Below are 26,943 nucleotides of genomic sequence, written 5' to 3'. Positions count from 1 at the left end.
TAGAAATAAAAATAAAATAACTGAAATTAAAAATTAAACAATGGATTAAACAGAAGAATTGAGAATTAGTGAACCTGGTGACAGATCTAAAGAAATTATCCAGATAAGCACAAAGAGATGGATAGAGAGAAAATATGAAAAAATGAAGTGGCGTGGAAAATAGAGTAAGTTCTAACTAATCTCTAGTAAGAAACCTCAAACAAGAGGGTAAGAGGAATAGTTGGAAAGTTGTATTTAAAGAGATAATGACTGGAAAAAAAAAAGAGAGAGAGATAATGACTGGGACTCTTCTAGAATTAATAAGAAATACAAATCCAGAATAAAAACAGCACAACTTCCGTCAAGCATGATAAATAAAAAGGAAGCTATGTCTAGATGTCTAGATGTCATTGTAGTAAACCTGCAGAACACTAAAGATACAGAAAAGATCCTAACATCAGCCAGACCAAAGAAAAGACAAATTATCTACAAAGGAACTGTAATTAGATTGACAGTGTATTTTTCAACAGGAACAATGGAAGCCAGATGACAGTGAACAGTATCCCCTATGTGTTGAGAGAAATTTACTGCCAATCAATAACTGTGAACTCAAAAAAACTCTTTCTCAAGAATGAGGGCAAAATACAGATGTTTTGCTCAAACAAAAATTGTAAGAATTTCCCTCTAACAGACCTCCACAAGAGGAACTTTTTTTTTTTTTTTTAAAGATTTTATTTATTTATTTGACAGAGAGAGAGACAGCCAGCGAGAGAGGGAACAAGCAGGGGGAGTGGGAGAGGAAGAAGCAGGCTTCCAGCGGAGAAGCCTGATGTGGGGCTCGATCCCAGAACGCTGGGATCATGCCCTGAGCTGAAGGCAGACGCTTAACAACTGAGTCACCCAGGTGCCCCACTGAGCCACCCAGGCGCCCCCACAAGAGGAACTTTTAAAAGATGTATTTAAGGAGGAAGAAAAAATGATTAAATGGGGGCACCTGGGTGGCTCAGTCAGTTAAGCATCCAACTCTTGATCTCAGCTCAGGTCATGATCTCAGGGTTGTAAGATGGAGCCCTGAGTCGGGCTCTGTGCTGGGCAGGGAGCCTACTTAAGATCCTCTCTCCCTCTCCCTCGCTCTTCTCCCCACATGCCCCACCCCCACCTCCTCCCTCTCTTAAGACAAAAAGAAAAAAAAGAAAAGAAGAAAAAATGATTATTGGAGGAAGGCCTAAAATACAAGAAGAAATGATAAGAGAAGTTTGCAAATATGTAGGAAAATGTAAGTAAACACTGTCTATATTATAAAAATACTACTACTATTACTAGTGTGTAATTTGTGGATTTAACAAAAGGAAAAACCCAAAACTTTGGACAAAAATAGCACATAAGTCAGAAGAGGAGTAATGTGAGCTGTCAATGGAAAGAGAATGAAAACAATGATTAACTTCAGATTTTGTTAAGCAAGCACTTCAACAGTAACCACTAAAAGAGAAGAAGTGTATAATTTCTATACCTTTAAAAAGGAAAAAATCAACTTATTAGTCTCCATAACTTTGTTGTGATTTATGAAACAATATTAAGTAACAGACTTTACTAAATTTAAAATAAACATACCAATAAAATTTCTCCAAAGGAAACATGATTCTGTGGGTTTACAAAAGGTGAGCTAATTGTGTTTACAGACTGAGATTTCACTTACCTTACGTGGCGGTGTGGACTTCCCAGAATCTAAATCTAGATCTAGGTATTCCACTTGTTTGTCTCCTTTGGGCTTGACCATTGGACTGCTTCTTCCATCAAGACTATTACTGCCAAAAAGATTCTGAAAATGGCGATACAACAAAATCAACTGTTGGACATCCATGAGACATACTGCTTCTCTTGTCTGTCATCTACTAAAGCCGAAATATTTATTTCAAGAGGATATGGTTTAAAACAATGTCTGCTTAGAAAGTTAAGTAACCTTTTAGGATTGGAGGAAAATAACCTAATATTAATAAAATTAGTTACAACTTAGCTTAGAACAAGTTAAATGTAGTTTCAAAAGTCGAACTTGGTTCAAAGTAAGACTGAAACATCAAGCTACAGTTAGCTTGGGATAGCGCCGCCCGAACATTATTAAAATGGTATCCTTAACTCAATTACATTTTTAAGCTACTGGTTAAGAATCCTTGCTTTCTAATTAAATTTTTAAAAAAGCTCTGTATTTTATTTAAAGGCTTTCGTGCTGGGGCACTTGGGTGGCTCAGTCAGTTGAGCGAGCCAACATAGGTTTCGGCTCAGGTCACGATCTCAGGGTCATGGGGTCAGCTCCGTGCTCAGCGGGGAGTGTGTCTGAGTCTCCCTCTCCCTCTGTCCCTCTTCCTGCTTGTACTCTCTCTCTCTCAAATAAATAGATAAATAACTCTTAAAAAGAAAAGCTCTCACACTGAAATTAGTTTAGAATATGTACATCAATTAAAGGCTATGAACGATGATTTCACTGGCAAAGTCTGTTTTGTTTTAACCATCAGGAATTTTTACCACTTCATTTCTTCTGTCTTCTCTTCAGCCCTATCTCTTCGGTCCTAATGGGAACTGTACAATGGAAGAGCTACTCTCTCAAAAAAAAAAAAAAAAAAAAAAGAGAAAGGAAAAAAGAGGATAGAGGACAGCAATAAATGATGAAAACAAAAAAGCCTGAGGCAGAAAAATGCAAAAGCAACAGGCTGTTAGGAACTTGAAGATCAATGCTGAATAAGAAGTAAAGGATGACATGAATTTATACCCTACATATACCCCCATGCTAATTTACGACAGTGCTAAACGTGTGCCAACAAATGCCTTGTTTCCTTCCCTGCCTTGCTGCTTTGCACCTCACCTAGCAATGTTCTAGACTTCTCATAGGCAAGTCTACATATATAGTCATTAGCAGCTTCCATCCTTGTGTCTTCTATCACATAGATATGAATATTCACATATTATCGTGTACTTTTGAATAAAACCATAATGATGTAATATACTTAAAATTTACACTTGTTATAATGAACAAAGCAATTTGGAAACTGCATAAACCTGGTTCTGTTCTTTTTTGTTTTTAAAGAGAGAGAGAGATAGAGTATGGGGGGCATATGAGCAGGGGTGGGATGGGAGGAGAGGGGGAGAGAGAGAATCTTAAGCAGGCTCCACACCCAGCACACAGCCCCAGGCAGGGCTCGATCCCACGCCCGAGTTCATCACTTGAGCTGAAATCAAGAGTTGGACGCTTGACCAACTAAGCCACCCAGGCGCCCCCCGTTGATTCTATATTGCTACTCCTTTTCTTTTAGCTCAAGTTAAACAGAGGAAGCTGTCATTTAGGTAAAGGACAATTGCTAGAAAAATCCTGAATTTATTTCCTCATTTGCAGCAGGACTGCTGATAGCCCGTGCGAAACATTTTTGTGAATTAGAAAAAGGTGCTCCTGCCTGTGGGGCTACACAGCTCTGTGCCAGGGCCCACGGCCTGGTGAGCAGGACACGGTCTGACCTGCATGTCCCCCCAAATGCGATACTGTGCAGCCTACTGTACATATCACATAGTGTGTGCAGTATATTTAGTATATTTATGCAGTGAGCAAGCTGTATGACTGAATGTGAGGGCTCTATTTGTAGGAACAGATTTTTAATGAAGTTTACCAACCACTACTGATAAAACATTAAAAAAAAATTGACAGTAACATGCAAGGCGCAAAAAAAGTAAGCAAGTTTTGCTGCTCAAATAGTGCGAATAGCTATTTCCCTCTCCCTTTTTTTCCTAATTCATAAAGAAACTGAATTTTTTTTTTCTGAATGACTCCATATTTCATTCTCACATAAAAAAATCAAGCAGAAGTGTGTGTGTGTAAAATTTTGTATTCAAATGTGACTCGTGGAAGAACCTGTCCCTGGAATTCCCCTAACTGGAAATGCCTAGAGTTGTTCATAGTATTACAAGGCTATGAAAGGAACCTATGAGCTCATATGATGTACACATTTAAACTCAACAAGTTGTTCCTAAAGAGAATTTCTCAGAATTGCTGGTTAAACTGTTTTCTGTCTAGTTATTATTAGAATTGGAAATTTTTTCATCTTTAAGTGTTGTTAAAATGTGTGTCCCTGCGAGGTAGTCCATTTACTCTTGATCTAATCTCAACCGGGAACAGCCTGTCTCTGAGTTCTAGTCTGTAACCCAGTGTTTTCCCAAAACAGTTTAGGAAAACCCTCAGATTCTAGGAGTTATCATAAACGTTCTGTGAATTCAAAAATACCCCCAAACCAAAAAAACAGTAGTGTTTTGATTTTCTAAAATTCTTTTTAAAGGAAAATTATGGAACATATTTTTGCTGTTATTGTTATATAACAATACTTATGCCTTTAGTAGTGATGTACAGTCACTCAAATTTCAAGTGTCATATTAAGGGTTCACTTCACGAATGCCTGACTTTGGATCTTTGTATAAATTAATAGGCAGCATCACCAATTCACGGTTTCGTTAAACACCGCCTGTTCTATGATCACCAGTATGGGAAATGTATCATGTCTTGAAACTTCAATATACAGAATTTAATCTTCATTGTGGGCATAAGCCATATTTGATCTGATCCTGTCTGACACTTCTCTGAGGCAATTTTTTTTTACTGACTTCATCAGTCCAAGCACAATGAGATCTTGTGAATTTCTATGGTATTCCATTAATGCACTAACTTCCAAGAGGTATGGAAAACATTGCTGTAACTATCATCTTCTAAGGAAGAGCTGTTGGGCTATGATGAACTCTTGCAGCCGGCAGCATGAGGAGATGGAAATGGTGTTTGGCTTTTCTACTGTGAATGGGGGTGGGGGTGTGGTGGGTATTTTCACCAGGAACATTTTTGCTTATTTCTAACACTTAGCACCTAAGTATTTCAGAAATCATTAGTTGGCAGGCAAAAGCACTTTTCTGGCTTAATGTTATAAGGTATAAAAGAACAATTATATATTCTTATTTCTTTTGACTTTCTGATTGCAATGTTTTTCTTTCTCATCTTTTTCCTTCACCTAACACTAACTCATGACAAATCACATGTCCTTTCCAAGATTTTTATGGTAATTTACTATTTGGGACAAAAGGAAACTCTTCAGTATCTCAGAAAATAATTACTTTTGTAATAAAAAAAAAAAATCCATTCAACCACCTAAAGATAAAAATTGATTACAATATATACTCTGATATAGCAATGAGGATTTATGTAGACTTTCACCGGTCTATTTACTATAATGAGAAAAAAATAAGTTAATAAAAATAATAAAACACCACTTACCAAGTTGAAAAATAGTGAATCCAAAAGCAGAAGCCAATTAATAAAAATTGCTCTGCCTTAAAAAATTAGTGAAAGCATTATTGATGTAGCTAGCTTGTATCCTAATCCAGGGCTGATGTAAACATTTAAAATTATCTTATTCATTTTGAACAATGTATAAATTTGATATTTTAAAGTTAATTAAAGTACCACATCAAGCTTTCAAATCACTTAATTTGGTTTCCTGACAACACATGGTTGTGAGGAACCTGTTCTTGCCTAAAGTGCATTAAAGACGTACAACAAATCTGTTGATGGAAATGGACTTTCTATTTTGAATCTCTAGAGTATCGCTTTAAAGAAAATAAGGTCACTAAATTGTTACCCATTCCAAATTTTGGTATCACATGCTTGCTTCTGCTGGCAGATACTACCTGGTTGGGCCCTAACATCTGCCTTTCCCTCTCCCCCGTGAACGGATTTCTAGCCAGCCCCACCGTCCCTCAGAACAAAGGATGCTTCCCGGCCCCTTTCGTGTCTCTGTGGCCACACAGTGTGTACGGCAGTTTCTGGGAACCTTCTTTACAAGGCGGACAGGCTTTCGTCTATTCTGCAGCTCAGAATGTGGCTTGTTGGTGCAGCCCCAGCTTGTTCTAGGAGCATGTGAGCCACACCCGGAAGATGGCGGAGCTGGCAGGGGTCAGACTCCCCAAGGACCTTCTGGAAAGGGCTGCCGCAACAACCCTGGATTGACTCTCTCTGGACTCTTACAGGAGAAAGAACTAATATCTGTTTTAAGTCATTGTTCTTTGTTTATCTTTTGTTACTCAGAGGTGAACCTAAACATAACTGATACACTCATCTACTAAAATACAAGTAAACAGAGCAAGCGCTGAATGTGATTTGAGGAAAAACAAAAGCAAAATGTTTTTAAACATTAAAATTAGCTTGTATTCTTAAATATCCTAAGTATTTTCTGGCAACTATATAATTTCTGGGGAACATAGTCTTGCTACAATTATAAAATCCTTGTGCCTTATGGTAATGCAGCCAATCTGAAACAAATTAGGTTTGTAACAGGTCTCTAACCTTTAAGCCATATCTAAAGGTATATTACTGAAAGATTATCAAAAGACCTCCTATACAAGATCATTTCACTCTAAGAATGCCATAAAGTGGGCCTGGAGAACTGCATTATGAAATACTTCCAGTATATTTTCTTGAATAGTTTAAAAATCAAGTATATCTTAAAAGAAATAGAACCAAAAAATATTTATGATTTTTAACTCATTTTTATCTACTTTATAGATGTTGATATTATACTCTTGATGCTTTATCAGTTTTAAACTTTACAATATTATTATTTAAAAAGCATTTTAAAAAGTGGTCTTCTATCCTTCTTCCTCAAGTATATAAAGAAGGATGTAGGGTAAGATTAAGAGATTGGGAGAAAGATCCTAATGTGCAGGACTTGGAAGGGCTGCTTGGAAAGAGACAGAGGTGCAGATACAGACTTTACGTACTGAGTCTTCGCCGGACAGGTTTGGGTTCATGGGTACGTAATTCTCTTCACTGTCGTGGGAGTCACTGCTTGAAGTTGTGCTATGCACTGAGTCCGGTCGGGGAGACAAGGGAAACCTAGAGGAACTAATTACAGAAACTACTGTTATAAACCTAAACCTGGACAATGATTTCTAAAATCACTTCCAAAATAACAGTGATAGTTTACATTCTTTCAGAAATATTCATTAAAGTTTATAATCATTTATTGTACACGTTTATTTTAATACAACTTATTGCATACACTCAAACACATGCCTAATATTTACAGCTATACAGTAAAAAGTATATCTTCAGACATCAAATTCCTTGTGTACCACAAAAAAAGTACTGCCAGGGATTTGGGGGATAAGTAGAAAGTCACAGATATGAAAAGGAAGATTTAAGCGTTCCTATTTTAAAAAACCAGCTATATGAACACATAAAATACAAACACATATTTAATGCAGGTTTGCAACTTCATATATTCCTTCATTTCCCTATACATATATTAAAAAATCTTGATTAAATATCCCTGCAATAAACCACCGTATTTTCCAGATCAGTAATTTCTAGCCTCATGAACCATTTACACCCTTAAAAATTATTGAGAACCCCAAGGAATATGTTGTTTACCATATTATAAATAATAGAACATTTTTTAAAACATAAGAGGTGGAGGAGTAGGAGACTTTAGTTTCGCCTGGTCCCAGGAATTCAGCTAGACAGCTATCAAATCATTCTGAACACCTGCGAACTCAATTGGAGATCTAAGAAAAGAATAGCTGCATCTCTACAAATAGAAAAGCAACCACTTTCTGCAAGAATGACAAGACGGGAAAACTCACCTCAAAAAAGAGAACAAGAGGCAGCACTGACCGCCAGGACATAATCAGTATGGACGTAAGTAAAATGTCGGAACTAGAGTTCAGAATAACGATTATAAAGATACTAGCTGGGCTTGCAAAAAGCATAGAAGACACTAGAGAATCCCTTTCAAGAACTAAAATACAACCAAATTGAAATAAAAAAGGCTATTTGTGAGATGCAATAAAAAACAGAGGCTCTAACTGCTAGGATAAATGAGACAGAAGAGGGCATTAGTGACATAGAAGACAAAATGATGGAGAATAAAGAAGGTGAGAAAAAGAGAGATAAACAACTACTGGATCATGAGGGGAGAATTCGAGAGGCAAGTGATACCATAAAATGAAACAATATTAGAATAATTGGGATCCCAGAAGAAGCGGAAAAAGAGAGAGAGAGAGAGGCAGAAGGTATACTGGAGGAAATTATAGCAGAGAACTTCCCTGATTTGGGGAAGGAAGTCGGCATTCAAGTCCAGGAGGCATAGAGAACCCCCCTCAAAATCAATAAAAATTGGTCAACACCAATAGTGAAACTTGCAAATCTCACAGACAAGGAGAAAATCCTGAAAGCAGCTCAGGACAAGAGGATCATAACCTACAAGGGTAGAAACATCAGACTGGCAGCAGACTTATTCACAGATACCTGGCAGGCCAGAAAGGACTGGCATCATATACTCAGGGTGCTAAATGAGAAAAATATGCAGCCAAGAATACTTTATCCAGCTAGGCTGTCACTGAAAATAGGAGTGATAAAAAGCTTCCAGGACAAACAGAAACTAAAAGAATTTCTGATCACCAAACCAGCCCAGCAAGAAATATTAAAGGGGATCCTGTAAGTCACAAGAGAGCCCCAAAGTAACATAAACAAGAAAGGAACAGAGACAATATACAGAAATAGTCACTTTACAGGTAATACAATGGCACTAAATTAATATCTTTCAATAGGTACACCCTGAATGTAAATGGGCTAAATGCCCCAATCAAAAGATACAGGGTATCAGATTGGATAAAAAAGCAAGACCCACCAATATGCTGTCTGCAAGTGACTCATTTTAGATTTAAAGACACCTCCAGATTGAAAGTGAAGGAGGTGGAAAACCATTTATCATGCTAATGGACACCAAAAGAAAGCTGGGGTGGCAATCCTTATATCAGATAAATTAATGTTAAACCTAAGACTGTAGTAAGGGATGAAGAGGGACACTACATCATATTTAAAAGGTCTATTCAACAAGAATATCTAACAATTGTAAATACGTATGCCCCTAACATAGAGGCAGCCAATTAATATCAAAATTAAAGAAAAACATTGATAATTATACAATAACAGGAGGGGACTTTAACACCCCACTCCCTGCAGTGGACAGATACCTAAGCAGAAGATTAACAAGGAAACAAAGGCTTTGAATGACACACTGGACCAGACGGACTTCACAAATATATTTGGAGCATTCTATCCTAAAGCTACAGAATACACATTCTTTTCTAGTGCACATGGAACATTCTCCAGAAGAGATCACATGCTGGGCCACAAATCAGGTCTCAACCAGTACCTAAAGACTAGGATCATTCCCTGAATATTTTCCAACCACAATGCTTTGAAAGTTGGTCTCAATCACAAGAGAAAAGTTGTAAAGAACTCAAGTACATGGAGGCTAAAGAGCATCCTACTAAACAATGAATGAGTCAACCAGGAAATTAAAGAAGAATTAAAACAATTCATGGAAACAAATGAAAATGAAAACACAACTATTCAAAATCTTTGGGATGCAGCAAAGGTGGTCCTGAGGGAAGTATATAGCAATACAAGCTTTTCTCCCAAAACAAGAAAGGTCTCAAATACACAACCTAACCCTACACCTAAAGGAGCTGGAGAAAGATCAGCAGATAAAGCCTAAACCCAGCAGGCGAAGATAATTAATAAAGCTTAGAGCAGAAATCAATGAAATAGAAACCAAAAGAACAACAGAACAGATCAACAAAACTAGGGAGCTGGTTCTTTGAAAAAATTAGTAAGATTGATAAACCCCTGGCCAGGTTTTGAAAATCTCTTTTCAAAAAGAAAAGAGAAAGGACCCAAATAAATACAATCATGAATGAAAGAGAAGAGATCACAACCAACACCGAAGAAATACAATTTTAAGACCATATGATCGTAAGCCAACAAATGAGGCAATCCGGAAGAAATGGATGCATTCCTAGAGACAGATAAGCTACCAAAACTGAACCAGGAAGAAATAGAAAACCTGAACAGACCCATAACCAGCAAGGAAATTGAAGCAGTAATCAAAAATCTCCCAACAAGTAAGAGTCCAGGGCTGGGTGGCTTCCCAGGGGAATTCTACCAAACATTTAAAGAAGAATTAATACTTACTCTTCTGAAGCTGTTTCAAAAGATAGAAATGGAAGGAAAACTTCCAAACTTGTTCTATGACGTCAGCATAGAACCAAAACCAGACAAAGACCCCACCAAAAAAGAGAATTACAGAGCAATACCCCTGATGAACATGGGTACAAAAATTCTCACCAAGGCACTAGCCAACAGGATCCGATAGTACATTAAAAGGATTATTCATCACAACCAAGTGGGATTTATTCCTGGGCCGCAAGGGTGGTTCAACATCCACAAATCAATCAATGTAATACACTACATTAATAAAAGGACAAGAACCACATGATCCTCTCAATAGATGCAGAAAAGCATATGACAAAGTACAGCATTCTTTCTTGATTAAAACTCTTCACAGTGTAGGGATAGAGGGAACATACCTCAAAATCTTAAAGGCCATATATGAAAAGCCCACGGCAAATATTCTCAATGGGGAAAAAGACAGCTTTCCCTCAAGGTCAGGAACATGGCAGGGATGTCCACTCTCATGACTGTTGTTCAACATAGTACTAGAAGTCCTAGCCTCAACAATCAGACAACAAAAAGAAATAAAAGGCATCCAAATTGGCAAAGAATTCGAACTCTCACTCTCTGCAGATGATATAATACTCTATGTGGAAAACCCAAAAGACTCCACCCCAAAATTGCCAGAACCCATACCGGAATTCAGTAAAGTGGCAGGACATAAAATCAATGCACAGAAATCAGTTGCATTCGTATACACTAACAATGAGACAGAAAAAAGAGAAATTAAGAAGTCGATCCCATTTACAATTGCATCAAAACCCAAAAGATACCTAGGAATAAACCTAACCAAAGAGGCAAAGGTTCTGTACATGGAAAACTATAGAACGCTCATGAAAGAAATTGAGAAGACACAAAGAAGTGGAAAAACATTCCAAGTTATTGGAAGAACAAATATTGTTAAAATGTCTATGCTACCTAGAGGAATTCATTGCAATCCCTATCAAAATACCATCAACTTTTTTCACAGAGCTGGAACAAATAATCCTAAAATTTGTATGCAACCAGAAAAGACCCTGAATATTCAAAGGAATGCTGAAAAAGGAAACCAAAGCTGGTGGCGTCACACTCCCGGACTTTAAGCTCTATTACACAGCTATACACATCAAGACAGTGTGGTACTGGCGCAAAAACAGACACATAGATCAATGGAACAGAACAGAGAACCCAGAAATGGATTCAACTCCATGGTCAACTACTTTTCGACAAAGCAGGAAAGAATATCCATTGAAAAAAAGACAGTCTCTTCAATAAACAGTGTTGGGAAAACTGGACAGCCACATGCAGAAGAACGAAACTGGACCATTTCTTTACACTATACACAAAAATAGACTCGAAATGGATGAAAGACCTAAATGTGAGACAGGAATCCATCAAAATCCTAGAGGAGAACACAGGCAGCAACTCTTCGACCTTGGCCGCAGCAACTTCTTCCTAGACACATCTCCAGGGGCAAGGGAAACAAAGGCAAAAATGAACTACTGGGACTTCATCAAGATGAAAATTTTTTGCACAGCAAAGGAAACAGTAAAAAAAACCCTAAAAACAACTAACAGAATGGGAGACGATATTTGCAAATGTCTTATCAGATAAAGGACCAGTATCCAAAATCTATAAAGAACTTATCAAACTCAACACCCAAAGAACAAATCATCCAATCAAGAAGTGGACATAAGACACAAACAGACTTTTCTCCAAAGAAGACATACAAATGGCCAACAGACACATGAAAAAGTGCTCAACAGCACTCGGCATCAGGGAAATACAGCTCAAAACCACAATGAGATACCACCTCATACCAGTCAGAATGGCTAAAATTAACAAGTCAGGAAATAAAAGATGTTGGCGAGGATGTAGAGAAAGGGGAATCCTCCTACACAGTTGGTGCGAATGCAAGCAGGGGCAGGCACTCTGGAAAACAGTATGGAGGTTCCTCAAAAAGTTAAAAATAGAGCTACCATACAACCCAACAATTGCACTACTGGGTATTTACCCCAAAGATACAAATGTAGTGATCCGAAAGGGCACCTGCACCCCAATGTTTATAGCAGCAATGTCCACAATAGCCAAACTATGGAAAGAGCCCAGATGCCCATGGACAGATCAATGAAGATGTGGTACACACACACACACACACACACACACACACACACACAATGGAATACTACTCGGCCATCAAAAAAATGAAATCTTGCTGTTTGCAAGGATGTGGATGGAACTAGATGGTATTATGCTGAGCTAAATAAGTCAATCAGAGAAAGACAATTATCATATGATCTCACTTATATGTGGAATTTAAGAAACAAAACAGAGGATCATAGGGGAAGAGAGGAAAAAATAAAACAAGATGAAATCAGAGAGGGAGACAAACCATTAAACTCTTAATCATAGGAAACAACTCGAGGGCTGCTGGAGGGGAAGGAGGTGGGGGATGGGGTACCTGGGTGATAGACAACGGGGAAGGTATGTGTTGTAATGAGCACTGGGTATTATATAAGACTGATGAATCACTGCCCTCTACCTCTGAAACTAATAGTACATTATATGTTAATTAATTGAATTAAAAAAAATAAAGAGACTTATACATAAAAACAAACAAAAAACACCACAAAAGTACACAAATATATTCTATTTATTAGCTGTCTCGGGGATATGATCAAATACTATGTAGCTTCTGGAAAACTCCAGCAAATACTCCTAAGAGAACAAGAGTGGAAAAGGCAAAAGACATCTTAGCATCTTAATAAAAATAGTTTTGACCTCACAGAACCCCAAAAAGGGGGGCTTCCCAGACCATACTTCGGGAACCACTCAATCAACCAATCAAGGTACAAAATTTAAACAAAGACTTACTCTCGAGCAAAACTCCTAGTGATGGGAGATCTGACTGGGGCTTGTAGCTCTTCCCATTCTGGTAAAGGCTTTATTTCTAAAGGCGCTGGCTTGGCTGAAATGAAAGAAAGAAAAAGAGGCTTCAGTATGCAGAAATTTGGAACACAAAAAAAAGATCCTCTCTCTCTCTCTCTCTCTCTCTCCTTATACGTTATAGCCAGAGTACACCTAACACCAGCTGCTTCACACATGCAACGAGCTTCATGGACGTTACGTGATTTAGTGACAAAAGCTAAATCCAATAATGTTTCATGGTTGTTGACTCAAAGTCTAAAGCTCTATTAAAACACGTTGCTTCTTAATTTAATATTTTATGAAAATAAACTAACCGAGAAGAAAGGGTAACATGACCCAATTCCTTTAGTGACTTGATGTATACTTCTATTTCCTTAGTTCCTTTTTTAAAAAAATAATTTTATCCCCAAATATGGAGCTTTAATCTTCTATGTAAAAACATTTCTACTCTTCAACACTCAAGCATCAGTTACACACCCATATATATAAAATGATGTATAGCAAGTATTAAATACAAAACTTTGCTAAAATCAAAAACTGAAAAAAGAATTGACCAAATCTTTTAAATTAATTCAAGCCCAGTCTGAAAACAAATAAAAGAAAGCAATAATAATATTTTAAGACTCAATTCTGAGAGAAGGCCATTATTAAAAATTACCTTGAATTTTTAGCTTATTTAACCAACAATATCCTCTATCAAATTAAATAATAATAAACACTAATATTCTTATTGGCTTGATTTGACTTTGCTTATTTACCTCATTATTACAATAGACAATTACCATGCTAGTAAATACCACAGAGCTTTCTCAGCCCTTAAAATCAAGAATGAAACATTTTTCAGACATTAACAAAATGAACAAAAGAACTGAAACTAAATGTTAATATTAATTATAATTTAGGAGACTATTTAAACATATTAGGTAAATATTTAAGTTACATTTCATCCTGCCACTCCAAAGAAAAAATTTTCATTTTTCTAGGTTTCCTTCTTCTAGTCTTTGTCCATATATGGACATACTTTTTTACTCAACTCATACTTTTAATGAACTATAATTACCATCAAACTATAAAATAGGTGGTCATTTTAAAGGACTATGTAGATTCACTGGGGCTTATAAGTATTTTTGTCTATTCAAAACAAAATACTCAAAGTGATATTCTGAAGACTAGATTAAGTCTGAGCTTAAATCTTGCTCACCTATACACTCAAAATAGACACAGAATATTGTGCTTAGTGAACGTATTTCTTTAACCCTTATGTTTCACTTTTTTGAAACCCAAAGGCTAAAGGCAGTTTAGCTGTCAAATTCTAAGTAATGGCATAAAATAATTAATCCATGGGAAGTGATTCTGTATTTTGTCTCAGAACAGAACACATACCACATTATATGGAAGTAAAGGAGGCGTTTGGAACTCACAAGTAGCTCATAAGCTTAAAGGAAACATTGTATCAATGTCCAAAAGGTTAAGAGAATAATGCAAAAGGACAAGACTAAACATCACGTATTACCAAATTTAACATGCTGCTGTTAATGGCATAACAAGTAGACTTGTGTCTATGGAAAGATACAATGGGAAGACACACATTCCGGGAAGCATTCACTTTAGAAATAACGTGCTAGGAAGCTTTATTTACAACAGCAGTGGTACTTAGGCTCTTCTCCTTTACTTTTTAAGAAAAAAACCATCACAAAATAAATAAATTCCCAATACCCCATCCAGCATGCGGTACTAAAGTACATACCCTTTCTTCTTGTAGCAAAGTCACCTATGGTTTGTGAATCAGTTCGCTCTAAACCATGGGGTTTGGGTCTTAAAATTTTAGGACTTTGACCTAATTGGTAAAAAGAAGACTCTCTTAATATGTTATTTTTTAATTGGAAAAATGGATTCTGTAAAAAAGCAACAGAGCCCTGAGCAGAAATGTTACATCTCAAAAGCATAAACATAAGTTTGTTTGTGGAGACTATTTCAATATTGCTACATATCATTCATGCTCAGTACAAGGGAAAGGAAGAAGCTTCATGCAACAGTGTGACAAGCCAAGTGTTAAGAGATGGTAAGGTTTTAGTGGGATAACCAGACTGGTTAGTGGTTATCTTTATTTGGGGGAAGGGAGGAAAGACATGTGCCATGTTAGTGATCTTCTAACATGCCTTAGAAAACTGGATCAAATAAAAAATTATAAAATACCTCAGTCAGACCTCAAAGTCCATCTCTTTTCTTTGAAGTCTGATAAGAAAGTACCAAGGCCTACTTCCCTATAATATGACTTTCTTAATTTAATGGAGGTATTTAAAAAACCTTAATCTGACTACTTCTTGACCTCCTGACCAAAAGCCCTTCTAGAGAAGCAGGTTGATGCTATGATGTTTGCTAATCCAAGATCAAAACCAAGACCACTGTTTGTTTCCCCTGGATACTGGTAGCTGCCCGGTGACATCATTTTGCAAGGATTAGATGTCTTGATTCTGGAACTGCTCACTGTCTAGCTTCGATGTAAGTATTTGAAGACATAAATCCAGTTGCCCTCATTTTTTTTTTTCATTTACTCTCTGCCACATACAAGTGCTGCTGAAAAGCCTCATGAAAAGTACAGGGTTAACATCCAACAGTGGGCTCACTTTTTCCCAGAGGAAGCCTGGAGGCCAGAGTAGCAGTACCATTTAAATCAGTAATTTAAACTGCTCTTTTACTCAATGGCACCAAATTTTCATCTTTTTTGGCATTTACAAAACGGAGTCGACATCTATTAGACGGCAAAATTAGAATTTGCTGATTAAATGCCAATATCTAGTACCTTATCTACTGAAGGTTAATAGTTTCTTAAAATATGAATCTCTAGGTTATAAAACGTGAGAATTCTCTAATGAACCAATTTTCTAAGTTAGGCAATTAATACATTGAGTTTATTCAGAAATGAGGCAGGTCTAGTTTAAAATGTGAGTGACGAGATTTGGGGCTGTACTCCTACCCCTAATGCTGAATCCCTATCCAGGGCCCACGCTGGCAGGGCACTTTCCTAAAAACAACGGAGGAGGTCAGCTTTTTATCAACTCCCCAAAACAATGTACTTCCCTTCAAAAAAAGTAAGAGGCAAAGGGTAAGGGTTACTACAGAAAAATACACTTATTTTACAGCTAAAAGGCACAAATCCAGCTTCCTCATTTTATGGATAAGACACCCCTGAAGAACGAAAGAGGCTAAGTGACTTGCTTGGGTCACAACAATGATTTTAGAGGTCAAATGAAGGCTTCCCCTTGCCTCGCACCTGCTGGTGTATGCTCCTGTGCTGTCCACACTGTTTTACCTCTCTATCTCTTTGGGCAATCAAAAATCCTAGGAAACCAGTGTTTAGAGGTCAGTTTTGAACTGCTCAATTCAGTTCGAGATCTTACATCTACTTGAATGCCGCAGGTAGTTGGTCCGTGAGTGACGTGAAGTTTAATAATTGCTTTTCAGGGAGACTTCTGGTTTGCTGGCGTTCCCTCAATGTGTCTTCTGCCCTCCTCCTTTTCTGAAAGACCCACTTTCCTTAGCTCTGGGCTTCCTCCCGATTTGTCACTGGGCCCCTCCCCTAGCAGTCACCCTCCGCATTTCTCAACTTTACACCCTTGGTATCTTCACCTATGTTTGTGGTTAAATACTCAAGGCCCTGTGACTCCTAACCCCACCTGCCTGTGATCTAATTCCATCCTTCCCTTGTCCAACAGCTCCCTGCCGTCATCCTCTACTGCCCGACCCTGAATGGATCATCTCTTCTTCAAACCAACTCCACCTGTTAAGCACTCTCAAGGGTACTCGTTGGTTTTCCTAATACAAAAATACCGAATCAGGTGAGGTTTTTAAAGTGTTTTTATAAAATTTATATGTATTTTCCACTCCATGCAAAGCTCAAGGTTGATTTTGGGACCAAAAGCGCAATGTGGAAGTGTGGCACTGAATCGTACCGAATCACTTAGACATCTTGTTAGTTTTATTTCTTTATATCCCTCCAAACTCAATTTGACATTGATGTTCCAGACAGAGATGAAAGTCATACCCGAATGACGGTTCAGTACTACTTATGAGGAGAGAAAGGTGAAAAAAGGCCCCAAGGTGTTAGTACGCCTGTCTTGACCCTGTCTTCTCTACTGTCTACTGGCAAATATTTAAATGTTTTCCTGATTGTTGAAAAAAAAGGGTGAAAATAAAGAGTAAGAAACAAGGATAATAAAGTAAAGGCAAAAATAAACCAACTTTGGAGATACACTGATTCTCAAATTCTGAGAGTAAACAGAGGAACTCATTCAAGCCTCAACTTTTAAATCCAAGGCAGATTACAACTTGGCTTTAGCCAGACTACATCTGAACAAAGAAAACAACATTATTTCATTTAGCAGAGAGCACTGACGACTGGCGAAATTCCTACTGTGCTTTAACCCTTATGGACGTCAATCTCTGGATCATGTGACGTGCTCCCTAATTTGGGGTACAAGTTGACAGATCTTCATCTCCGGTTCAGATCTTCCTCTGGAGATCCTAACCTACACATTTACATGACCACCCCATTTGGCTGTTCTGCAGGCCCTCACACTGCATGTTCCAAAATGCAATTTCTCCTCTGACTCGCCACACGCCTGCTTTGTTTCCTCCATTACCAGCTGCCGTTGCAGATCTCTTACAAGTCACTCTAAATTCTACTTGCTCTCTAATCTCTACTTTATAAATTTTAATTTATATTTATGACAGTATAATAGTCTGTTTTCATTTACCTAAGAAAATAAAAAATCTGCAAGTCTGAAGTCCTTTCTTAACATCTTCCTGTTTTTATTGGGGACCTCGCTGACCCGGTTTGTTGTTCTGAAAGCGATGGGCTCGCACTGTATATGGCCAAATAACCTCCCTCTACACAGCAAATGCCTTCAAGACCTTAAAAACCATGGTCAGCCCCCAAGTTGAAGGACCCAATACAAGCCAGGAAGGGGGCTCCATTATGCCTTTCCTCATTTGATCATTTCTAAACCAAGGCTTTAAGAATTTGGAAAACTGAGCAAAGCACTCTCTGAGGTTTGTTTTCTATCATATCCTTAAATTTCACAACGAGCTTTCTAGGGGCCAACCTGATTATGTTACTTGCCTGCATAAAACCCTTTAATGGTGTACTCAGAATAAAGCCCAAACTCATTAGCATGGATTATAACACCCTCAGGATCAGGCACCTGCGAGGCCTTTGGCATTTCTTCCCCCATTCATACTTTGCTCCCCTCCTCCCTCCCACTCACAACTCAGCCAGTCCCATCTGCCCTCTTTTAAAGGATCTGGGTATGCTGTTTATTCTAAAAGATCCTCTGCCGTCCCCCCCCCCCCCCATTATTTAATTGCCATTCACCCTCTCAGACTTTCCTCAGGGGAGCGTTGATAACAGTGCCAAGAGCTTACCTCAACAACAGCCCCTTCCACGCCAATTATGATAATGTGTTTACTTTTCTACCTCCTCCACTAGACAGGGAGCTTCTTCAGTGAAGCCACCTTTTCTTCCCGTGTTTGGGAACCCAAGGCCTAGCAAAGGGTATATCCTATAATTGGTAGGCCCTGAAATCTATGTTGATGAATTGCAGTTCCCTTAAAGCTAGTCGTGTTTAATCTCATCAATATCATACTTTCTTGTTTGTCCTTCAAGTGGGAAGAAAAGAGCAACAGAGCGTTGTTTCAAAAGTTGATCATCCCAAATATGGTCAAGGCAGTCACATGAGGTCATGTTTCAAATAAGCAGAGGCAATCTCTTCTGCAAAGTCCATACACTATCAAGTATTATTTTCATAGGTACTGCTTACATAAATTCAACACAAAATGGACGACTTACTTTCTGTTTTACTACAGGTTTAACTTAGCTTAAATTATTTACTCTTCTGCAGTTTTACAGATTATACTATCTCCATTAGGCATCTCAAAAAGCAAGAAACAAGAAGATAATTCGCAACATTATTATCCTCTGATAATTCCCAAAATTAATCCAGGTGGTATACTGAAAAACTTTTACACTTGTTTTAATGGTCTGACTGTATGAAGAATATAATAATGATACTTGTATATTGAAAGGTAAAGAATATTTAGGAGAAACAATCTGCACGTAAAGGCTATGCTACAAAAATGCAATCCATTCTTTTTTTTTTAAGCTTTTATTTAAGTAATCTCTACACCCAACCTGGGGCTTGAACTCAAGACCCTGACCAAGATCAAGAGTCACATGCTCTTCTTTTTTTTTTTAATAAGATAGGTTTCACCTCCTCTTTTTTTTTTTTTTTTAGGATTTTATTTATTTATTTGACAGAGAGAGAGACAGCCAGCGAGAGAGGGAACACAAGCAGGGGGAGTGGAAGAGGGAGAAGCAGGCTCCCAGCAGAGGAGCCCGATGCGGGGCTCGATCCCAGGACTCCGGGATCACGCCCTGAGCCAAAGGCAGACACTTAACGACTGAGCCACTCAGGCGCCCCAAGAGTCACATGCTCTTCTGACTAAGCCAGCCAGGCACCCCATAAATGTACCCCATTTGCATTTCCTTTAAACCAAAAATCTGACTTGAGATTCAAACTTAATACTTGTTTATTAAAATCTAGTTATATTTACTACTGCCATTCATCCATCTCCCAAACATTTACTATAGTATAAAAGTGGTTTTTCAAATGCATGTTAATTAAGAAAAATAGAAATAAAAAGCATGTTAACTTTTAATCACATTCGAAAACTTCACAAGATCTCTTGAAAAAACGTCTAGAGCAAATATGTCAACTGTGTCAAAAAGACCCATCCAGGAAAGCTCGTCCGGACTGGTCTTCTGGATGCTTCCTATACTGAAGTGAAGAGGTGTACCTGAAGATACTTTAATCCGACTAATGTACAAAACACCAGAAGTAAACTTGCACTGCTTTTTCAAAATCAATACAATAACCAATGTTCAGAACTACTGCAGAAAGCCGTGGTTGGACAAAGCCAAACAAAGTAGAAAGACAGCATCTACGGCTCAAATGGCTGCCACGCCATGTTAGGAGCCTGGATGGGGGCAGGGGGCCTAGATTAGTGCAGTCATTAAATACAGTAGATTCAGGTAATGATTTACTTTAAGAGAAACCACGATAGATATCTCACAGAAGTTTCCAAAACTTTATAAACTTGCTTTTCAATTAAAATGTAACTTTCAGTTGAAGCAATCAAAACAGTTTGTCCTGCATTTACAAGGACTCATCTGCTTTCCTATATTTAATACACTATATGTAAATTATGCTTTTCTCCTCTATTAATATACACAAAACTTGGTTCGTAACAAATACTATCGTGACAGAAATAGTAGGAGTGAAAATATAGCTACCACCAAGTGGGGTGATGGGCAAAAGGGTCCATGAAAAGACCTTTAACATAAGTGTTTAGAACATCTATGCATTTCTGAAGCTTCCATTACTGAGAAGTATTTGAAAAACTTATCTGTACTACTAAGTACAGCAGCTGACATCTATAATTGGGGGTATAAACAAGACTAGAATGTCACTCATTTACTGTAGACTCTTCCAAAGAAGACAATCACAAAAACTGGTTACCTTGGGTGTTGAACTAGTTATTTGGGCTCTGAAACTAACCAAGTCATATTTGATAGAATCAGGTTTGCTAATTATGAGGTATAGTTAATAAGAGATACTGGAAAAGATTGAGTCATGTATCTGATGTCACAAAATTTGAAAGTAAAACAGACTTATCTGATGCTATGCATGTAAAGAATTTCATGACCAAATAAGACATTTGTTTTACAGCTTATGTTTTTATTTTTATTTATTTATTTTAAAGATATATTTATTCATTTTAGCAAGAGACAGTAAGCAAGCACGTGACAGGGGCAGGGGGATGGCGGTGGTGGAGGGGCAAAGGGAGAGGGAGACAGAATCCTAAGCAGACTCCATACTGAGTGTGGAACCAGACGTGGGGCTTGATCCCACGATCCTGAGATCATGACCTGAGCCAAAATCAAGAGTCGGAAACTTAACTGACTGAGCCACCCAGGTACCCCTACAGTTTTAAGTTTTTAAAGACAAACTGCTCCAAGATCTGAATTTGGGTTTTCAATTGTGTTTTTCTTGAATAGTCATAACTTCCTAAAGTGAGTTGAAAAGTTTGCTAAATTAGTCTCTCATGTTTCTCTTGTATCATATTTATTTAAAAAGTAGAACAATATTAAAAGAAAAGCAAATTTTTTTTCATTACTATGATTTTAGTAACCTCCTCTGTTTTGCTAAACCTATTCTCCTTGATTTTGCCAAAAACTATTCTGGGTACTTTCTCAGTTCATTTTGTATCTGAGTGTACATACCAAATAAACAACCTGGAACCAGAAGTTAGGACTCAGTGCTTTGTACACTTACCCTAACAATACTACCTCCACATACATGTAGGACTTCCAGATATCAAACTTACATTTGGGGCTAAAAAGTAGAGATGTGCTGGGGCACCTGGGTAGCTCAGCTGGTTAAGCGTCGTGATCTAATGGGTCATGAGATCGAGCCCCCTGTGGGGCTCCGTGCTCAGTGGGGAATCTGCTTGAAGAGTCTCCCCCTCTGCCCCTCCCCCCACATGTGCTCACATGCTCGTTCACTCTCTAAAATAAATAAATAAATCTTAAAAAAAAAAGTAGAGATTTGCTGCCCACGTGCACTAAGTAATAAGTAAAGAACCAGTTTAGCATTACAAATGAATATTTCAATATTGCGAAGAGTTCATGACACTTGGGCCTTAATCCTTCAGCAACCTGTGAACTCAATTATAAATCTATGCATCTCCAAACATACTTTTGCATTTTGTATGCAAAGAAAATGACTAATAATGCCTAAATAGATTTAAAGACCAATGAGAACAAAGAGAAGCAAAAGGAAAAGTTGTCAAATAAAAAGCCTGTGATGCTTACACCCTTTCTAAGATAACCATCCCTGATTATAGCCCTGCTGCTGGGGCCCTCTGGGTGGCTGTGGGGGTTATGAATGACTATCTTTCCAGCTGTTAGACCAAAGGTGGGCAGCTGACCAGCGGCAGCCAATCTATGGGCTGGCCTACAATCCTACGGCCTGGTGTAAAAAGACAAATCAGAGCAATCAAACTCTCCGTGAGCACTCTACAGTGAGTGAACAATGAGGGAGGCAGCAGCTGGGGAAGTTGCACGCATGTATAAAGGAGCCAGGAGGCAGAAGTGAGGCCACAAAGGGGCGTTGTCGGCCACAGCTCCTGGAAGGCAGAAACCAGGCAGAGGATGCGGGACAGGAAACAGAAAGGAAGGAAAGAATGTGAGACAGAACAATGCAGATGCAAAGACTTCCCATAGGGCAGAAATGCAGGCAGCAGGGCAAAATGACGGTCCCCTGGGGGTGCTTCTGTTCCCAGTAACTTTCTCATTTCAGCACAGGACCACCCTTACTTACTTACTTAAAGGCAAAACAAAACAAAACTCACTTTCTTCAGATACTCGGAGTGAGTCTCAGACTCTGCTCCCCACAATTGGAACTTAATTAGAAATACATTAATGATCTAAAAACTCAGGTTAATGAGACATTTACACAGTCATTACATGCCCTTAAAAAGCTATGTACAGCACAGGAGACTTCAAATGTGCTGAATTCCCCAGAAATGGTGCCAGCTCATCACACAGCCAATATACTAACTTATTTGGTTGTCAAGATTAAATCACACTGACAGCATGCTGCAACACAGCTAGTTGTCTGGGTTTTAACCACTCAAACCCCAAATTTAAAAACCTGGGTATGTATTACCAGTTTGGAGTTTCTTTTATACTGAATTCTTAAAAAACCATGCTACCCTAGAATTTAATGTTACTTATGAAGGCCAGTATGAAAGAACAGACCAGAAGGATTTATATCCCAGCAAAGGCAGAACCATTTTTAAAGAAGCTGTTATACAGACAGACTGGAAAGATTGTACAAGCAGCCTCATTGTTCTTAAAGAATTACGTCAAATGCACTAATAACCTCTAGTCTGATTTGATATTCTATACTCTGGAGAAGAGGTTACAAAACAGCAGCCAAAGACCACATCTAGCCTGTAGAAGTGTTTGGTTTGGTCTGCAGTGTTTTTTTGGTTTTTGTTTTTTAAATTAAACAACCTGATCGAACTCAAAAATCAAAAGATAATACACATAGAAATGAAATTTCCAGCTTCTCTTGATACATCAGATGACTTGCCCATATTATTTTCAGAAGTCAAAAAAGTGTTACAGCCAAGGAGCAGTTAGGTACTCCATTTAGAATGGGCAAGTGCATTCCAGTTTCTCCTAATTTTCTCCTGTTCCTTGCCAAACCTTGTAAGTTTTTTAGTTTGTAACCTCTGCTCTAGAGACAGGAGACAGAAATCTCACCTGGGCATCAACATATAACAATGATTAACCTACAAATAGCAATACCGCACTTAAAACAAGTTGATAACTGAGGTAATAAGAAATACTTCAGAATTTCTAGTCCCAATTCCATTTGGGATTTCATGACAGTCAAGTGCAGAGCTAAGCTGGCACGTCCCCCAGCCCCTTCACTATGCCATGCCCTCCTCACCTTTTCTGTCAGGCTTGAGGTTCCTATCCACGGGGGGTGGTTCACAGTCTGCAACAGGAACTGGCCTTCGGGGAGGGGTCTTTGGGCTGGACCGGAAGCCCATATGAGCCGGAGGAGGAACTTGCATTCCAAATGAAGAAAAATCAAACGTTCCCGGAGTCATTGGCACATAATTTGCTTCCTGAATTGGTTCTGTAAAACTGCTGGAATGTTGTCGCGGAGGAGAATTGGGATTCATTGGGACATAATTTTCATCCAGTTCTTCACTTGATACACTTCCCACTGTCAATATATTTTTGATTTTCTAAAACACACATACATTTCTTTTACTACACAGAAACTATTATCAAACGGGAAAACACAATTGTAAGTCACACCTACTCATATGGATCTGCGGGGACTCGTATTTCATGACCTTATTTAGTCTCAGGGCACTGAGTGTGAAGATCCTGACAGTGAAATACACTTGATGACACCAAGGTCAATTATACTTACAAAGTGGTTATGGAAGCCTTCAAGTGAACTAGATCTATCACTTGGAAATGTTCGTGGAATATCATAGCAGTCTTGAGAACTAGCATCTAAAATAGAAAACAAACGATCAGCATTTCTCCCCATCTTTACCAGTTCTCAGAATGGTCTCTGTTCTCTCTCTTTACACACATACATGCAGGTATGCGTGCACACACACAGATTTTTAAAAAGATGCTCACAGAACAATATCCCGAATGGGCACATTAAGTCATTAGAAAATACAGACAACACTAATATGCTAACCAGTACTAGCATTTGAATTCGACGGCGAATGAAAGCCTAAGCCCAGGATGAGATGGGTTAAAGATAGAGAAAAAAATACTTCTCTTTTCTCATCTTCTGTGCTACCTTGGGCCTAACTTATATCTCACTAACCTGTAATCAGATTACAGAGCCGCTTCATGAAGAGAATCAGAAATTGGTATTGAATGACTAAGTAAAATCTCCCTGTTATGATGCATGAAATCTTTATTTTCTCTAGGACAGGTGGGTAACTCTACCACAAAATATAGAAACACCAGCCCATAGTTTTTAGGGTATATGCATCTTAAACTCCGGCCTTCTATTTCTAGGACTTTAAGAACCTCAGAGTGTAACCCAGACTGAATTTCTCTCCTCTCAAGGTCTGTAACTTTCGGCAAGCTCTAGGAGATGGTATAGGACTAAGTGAAGTGGCTACAGTAAGGGGAGAGAAGATTCCGAGCCTTAGAAGTAAATAAAACCAAACAAAAGCAGAATGGCATGACTGGAACGGAGTATACTTGTTAGACACAACGTGTAAGGTGCTTATCGAGGAAGGAAGGAAATGGAGCCCAGCAGATGTGACACAGAAGCGGCCATAACGGCACACAAATGCAGGAAAGGGATGGCTTGGAGAGGTCTGTGGCTGGTCCATTTCCTGCTCCTCTGCCCCAGCAGAGTCTACCCACCCAGGATACATGGAAAGCAGGAAAGAGGGGAGCACGCTTCCTGAGGCAGGGAGGTATTACTAAGGCCATACTTCTTCAGGGGTGAAAAACTCCAAGTCTTTCTCCCTTCCAGCAGAACACGCACTCAGGCACACGCTGCATGCACAAACACCCTTCCCACGATCTACTAAGCATCTGATGTCTTCGCTACATGAGTGGGTAACTGCAGAGCTGAAGGAAAAAAGGACTATCATTTAACATCATACTATGCTGCAAAGAACAAATATTCAGACAAACAGACTTTCTATCATTAACCTCTAACACAGTGAGGTGGTTAGTGAGAGCTGACCTTTTCGCAATTTGTTCAAATCCACAGTGGAAATGGTATTACTACGTGACGGTGGCATCCCGGCTGTAGGGATACAGTAACTATTGTCAGTATCTGAGGCCGTGCGTGTGATACTGCACGTTTCCACAGGAGATCGGTCATGAGCTGGATGTGGTTTCGGTGGCCGAGGTGGAGGAATATCTGGAATAATGTCTAGCTTTGACGTCTGTCCCAAAGTTCCTTCTGGAAATGTCCGTGGAATCTGATAAGTATTACCAGGTGTTGGAGGAATGTCATAACTAATAGATACATGCCTCATTTGAGTCTCTACACTTGATGTCCCAGATGGGGTATTAAAAACATAGAGTTCTCCATCTGCCTCGGTACTCGATGGAGACACCTTTGGTAAGACATCATGGGAGTAACTCCTGGGCAGGTTATAAAGGCTGGAGTCTACAGAGACAGACGCAGCACGAGACGGTGGAGAATCATACATCATTTGCTGCTGAAAAAAGCCATTCACTCCGTGTTTGTTCTGGGAGGAAGCAGGATTTTTATGAGAAGGGACGTTATCATTGCAGTCTGTTTCAGAAGAGGTGGATTTTGTAGAATCAGCATGTGTTCTAAATAAAAATTGTTAATGACAGAAAATAAAACATGGTAAAGACATAAGACTACATTTTAATACATGTATTTATAGCTTAGCAATCAAAATACATGGCTTTTTCTCATTCGATTTTTTTGTGCGATCCATAAGATTTAAAGCATGAATGTTTCTTAGTTTTTATGATTATACACCAGACAACAAAACCACCACCACAAAACCACCAAAAGCATTCTCCCTAATTTCTGCTCTGTACCGGCCCACACCCCCAACTCCCCTATTAAATCCACACGTAAAACCATGATCCCTGAGGCACTGGAATTAGAAAGATACAAAACTCTGAGAAAGGTAAATGATTAAGGCATAGACACAAGGAAAAGCATTTCCTCTGAAGAGCATGCAGAAACCTCGTGCCAAAAGAGTTGATCAAGTTGGTTCACTGCTCTTCTGTTAGCCTACCTCTGGCAACTCTTGTTCTCTAAGACCAACAGTCTAATGATTACCTGGTATTGCATAAATTCAATGTGACCTACAAGGAGGTGGCAACTTGAAAGGCTTTGTGTATCTTTCTTCCTACTAATTTTCTTTAACAAACATTTAGCCAGTACTGTAAAGATGATCAAAATACAAGCCACAGAGCTGGCCAACTCCAAACAATAATTAACCCTGAGAACTCTCATTAGAGTATATTTAATGTTTTGGGTACATTTCTAGTCTCTGCCTTTTGCAATATCACAAAATTTGGGTAGAAGCCAAAATGAAGCTAACAATACTAGCACATTGCATGCACTTCCTTAATGGTTAATAAGATACCTTAACTACTGTGAGTGTTGTCCAAAGTCCTTAATCTTCTGAAAAATAACTTGCAATAGTGTTTTTAAGGTGTGATCTTTCCTGATTTCTTCGTAACACCTGGCACTGTGTATCACACTTACTCATTCACACTCTGCCTCTGGTGCCACAGAGCCCAGGCTGCAGTATTGTCATTTCCCTTCCCCCACGGATTA

The 26,943-nt window shown here is 38.5% G+C and overlaps 1 protein-coding gene across 6 annotated transcripts in view; it reads right to left on the bottom strand.

Annotated features, from left to right (window-relative positions):
- The window catches only part of GAB1 (GRB2 associated binding protein 1), a 123,410-nt gene that overhangs the window by 5,516 nt on the left and 90,951 nt on the right, over window positions 1–26,943 (bottom strand). For 4 of the 6 annotated variants that reach the window (XM_026499407.4, XM_026499408.4, XM_057310096.1 and 1 more), the window contains 7 exons: window positions 25,354–25,955; window positions 24,058–24,143; window positions 23,563–23,866; window positions 14,730–14,819; window positions 12,929–13,022; window positions 6,778–6,901; window positions 1,676–1,798 (listed from right to left, as the gene is read on the bottom strand). In XM_026499407.4, coding sequence (XP_026355192.2) covers window positions 1,676–1,798; window positions 6,778–6,901; window positions 12,929–13,022; window positions 14,730–14,819; window positions 23,563–23,866; window positions 24,058–24,143; window positions 25,354–25,955 — 1,423 coding nt within the window. The remainder of the gene's footprint in view (window positions 1–1,675; window positions 1,799–6,777; window positions 6,902–12,928; window positions 13,023–14,729; window positions 14,820–23,562; window positions 23,867–24,057; window positions 24,144–25,353; window positions 25,956–26,943) is intronic. The other 2 variants (XM_026499410.4, XM_026499409.4) reach the window with 1 other exon arrangement.

Source organism: Ursus arctos, unplaced genomic scaffold, assembly GCF_023065955.2.
Source record: "Ursus arctos isolate Adak ecotype North America unplaced genomic scaffold, UrsArc2.0 scaffold_11, whole genome shotgun sequence".
Taxonomy (NCBI): Eukaryota; Metazoa; Chordata; class Mammalia; order Carnivora; family Ursidae; genus Ursus; species Ursus arctos.
The sequence above is the reverse complement of the archived record's forward strand: the minus strand, read 5'-3'. Positions and strand labels throughout refer to the sequence as shown.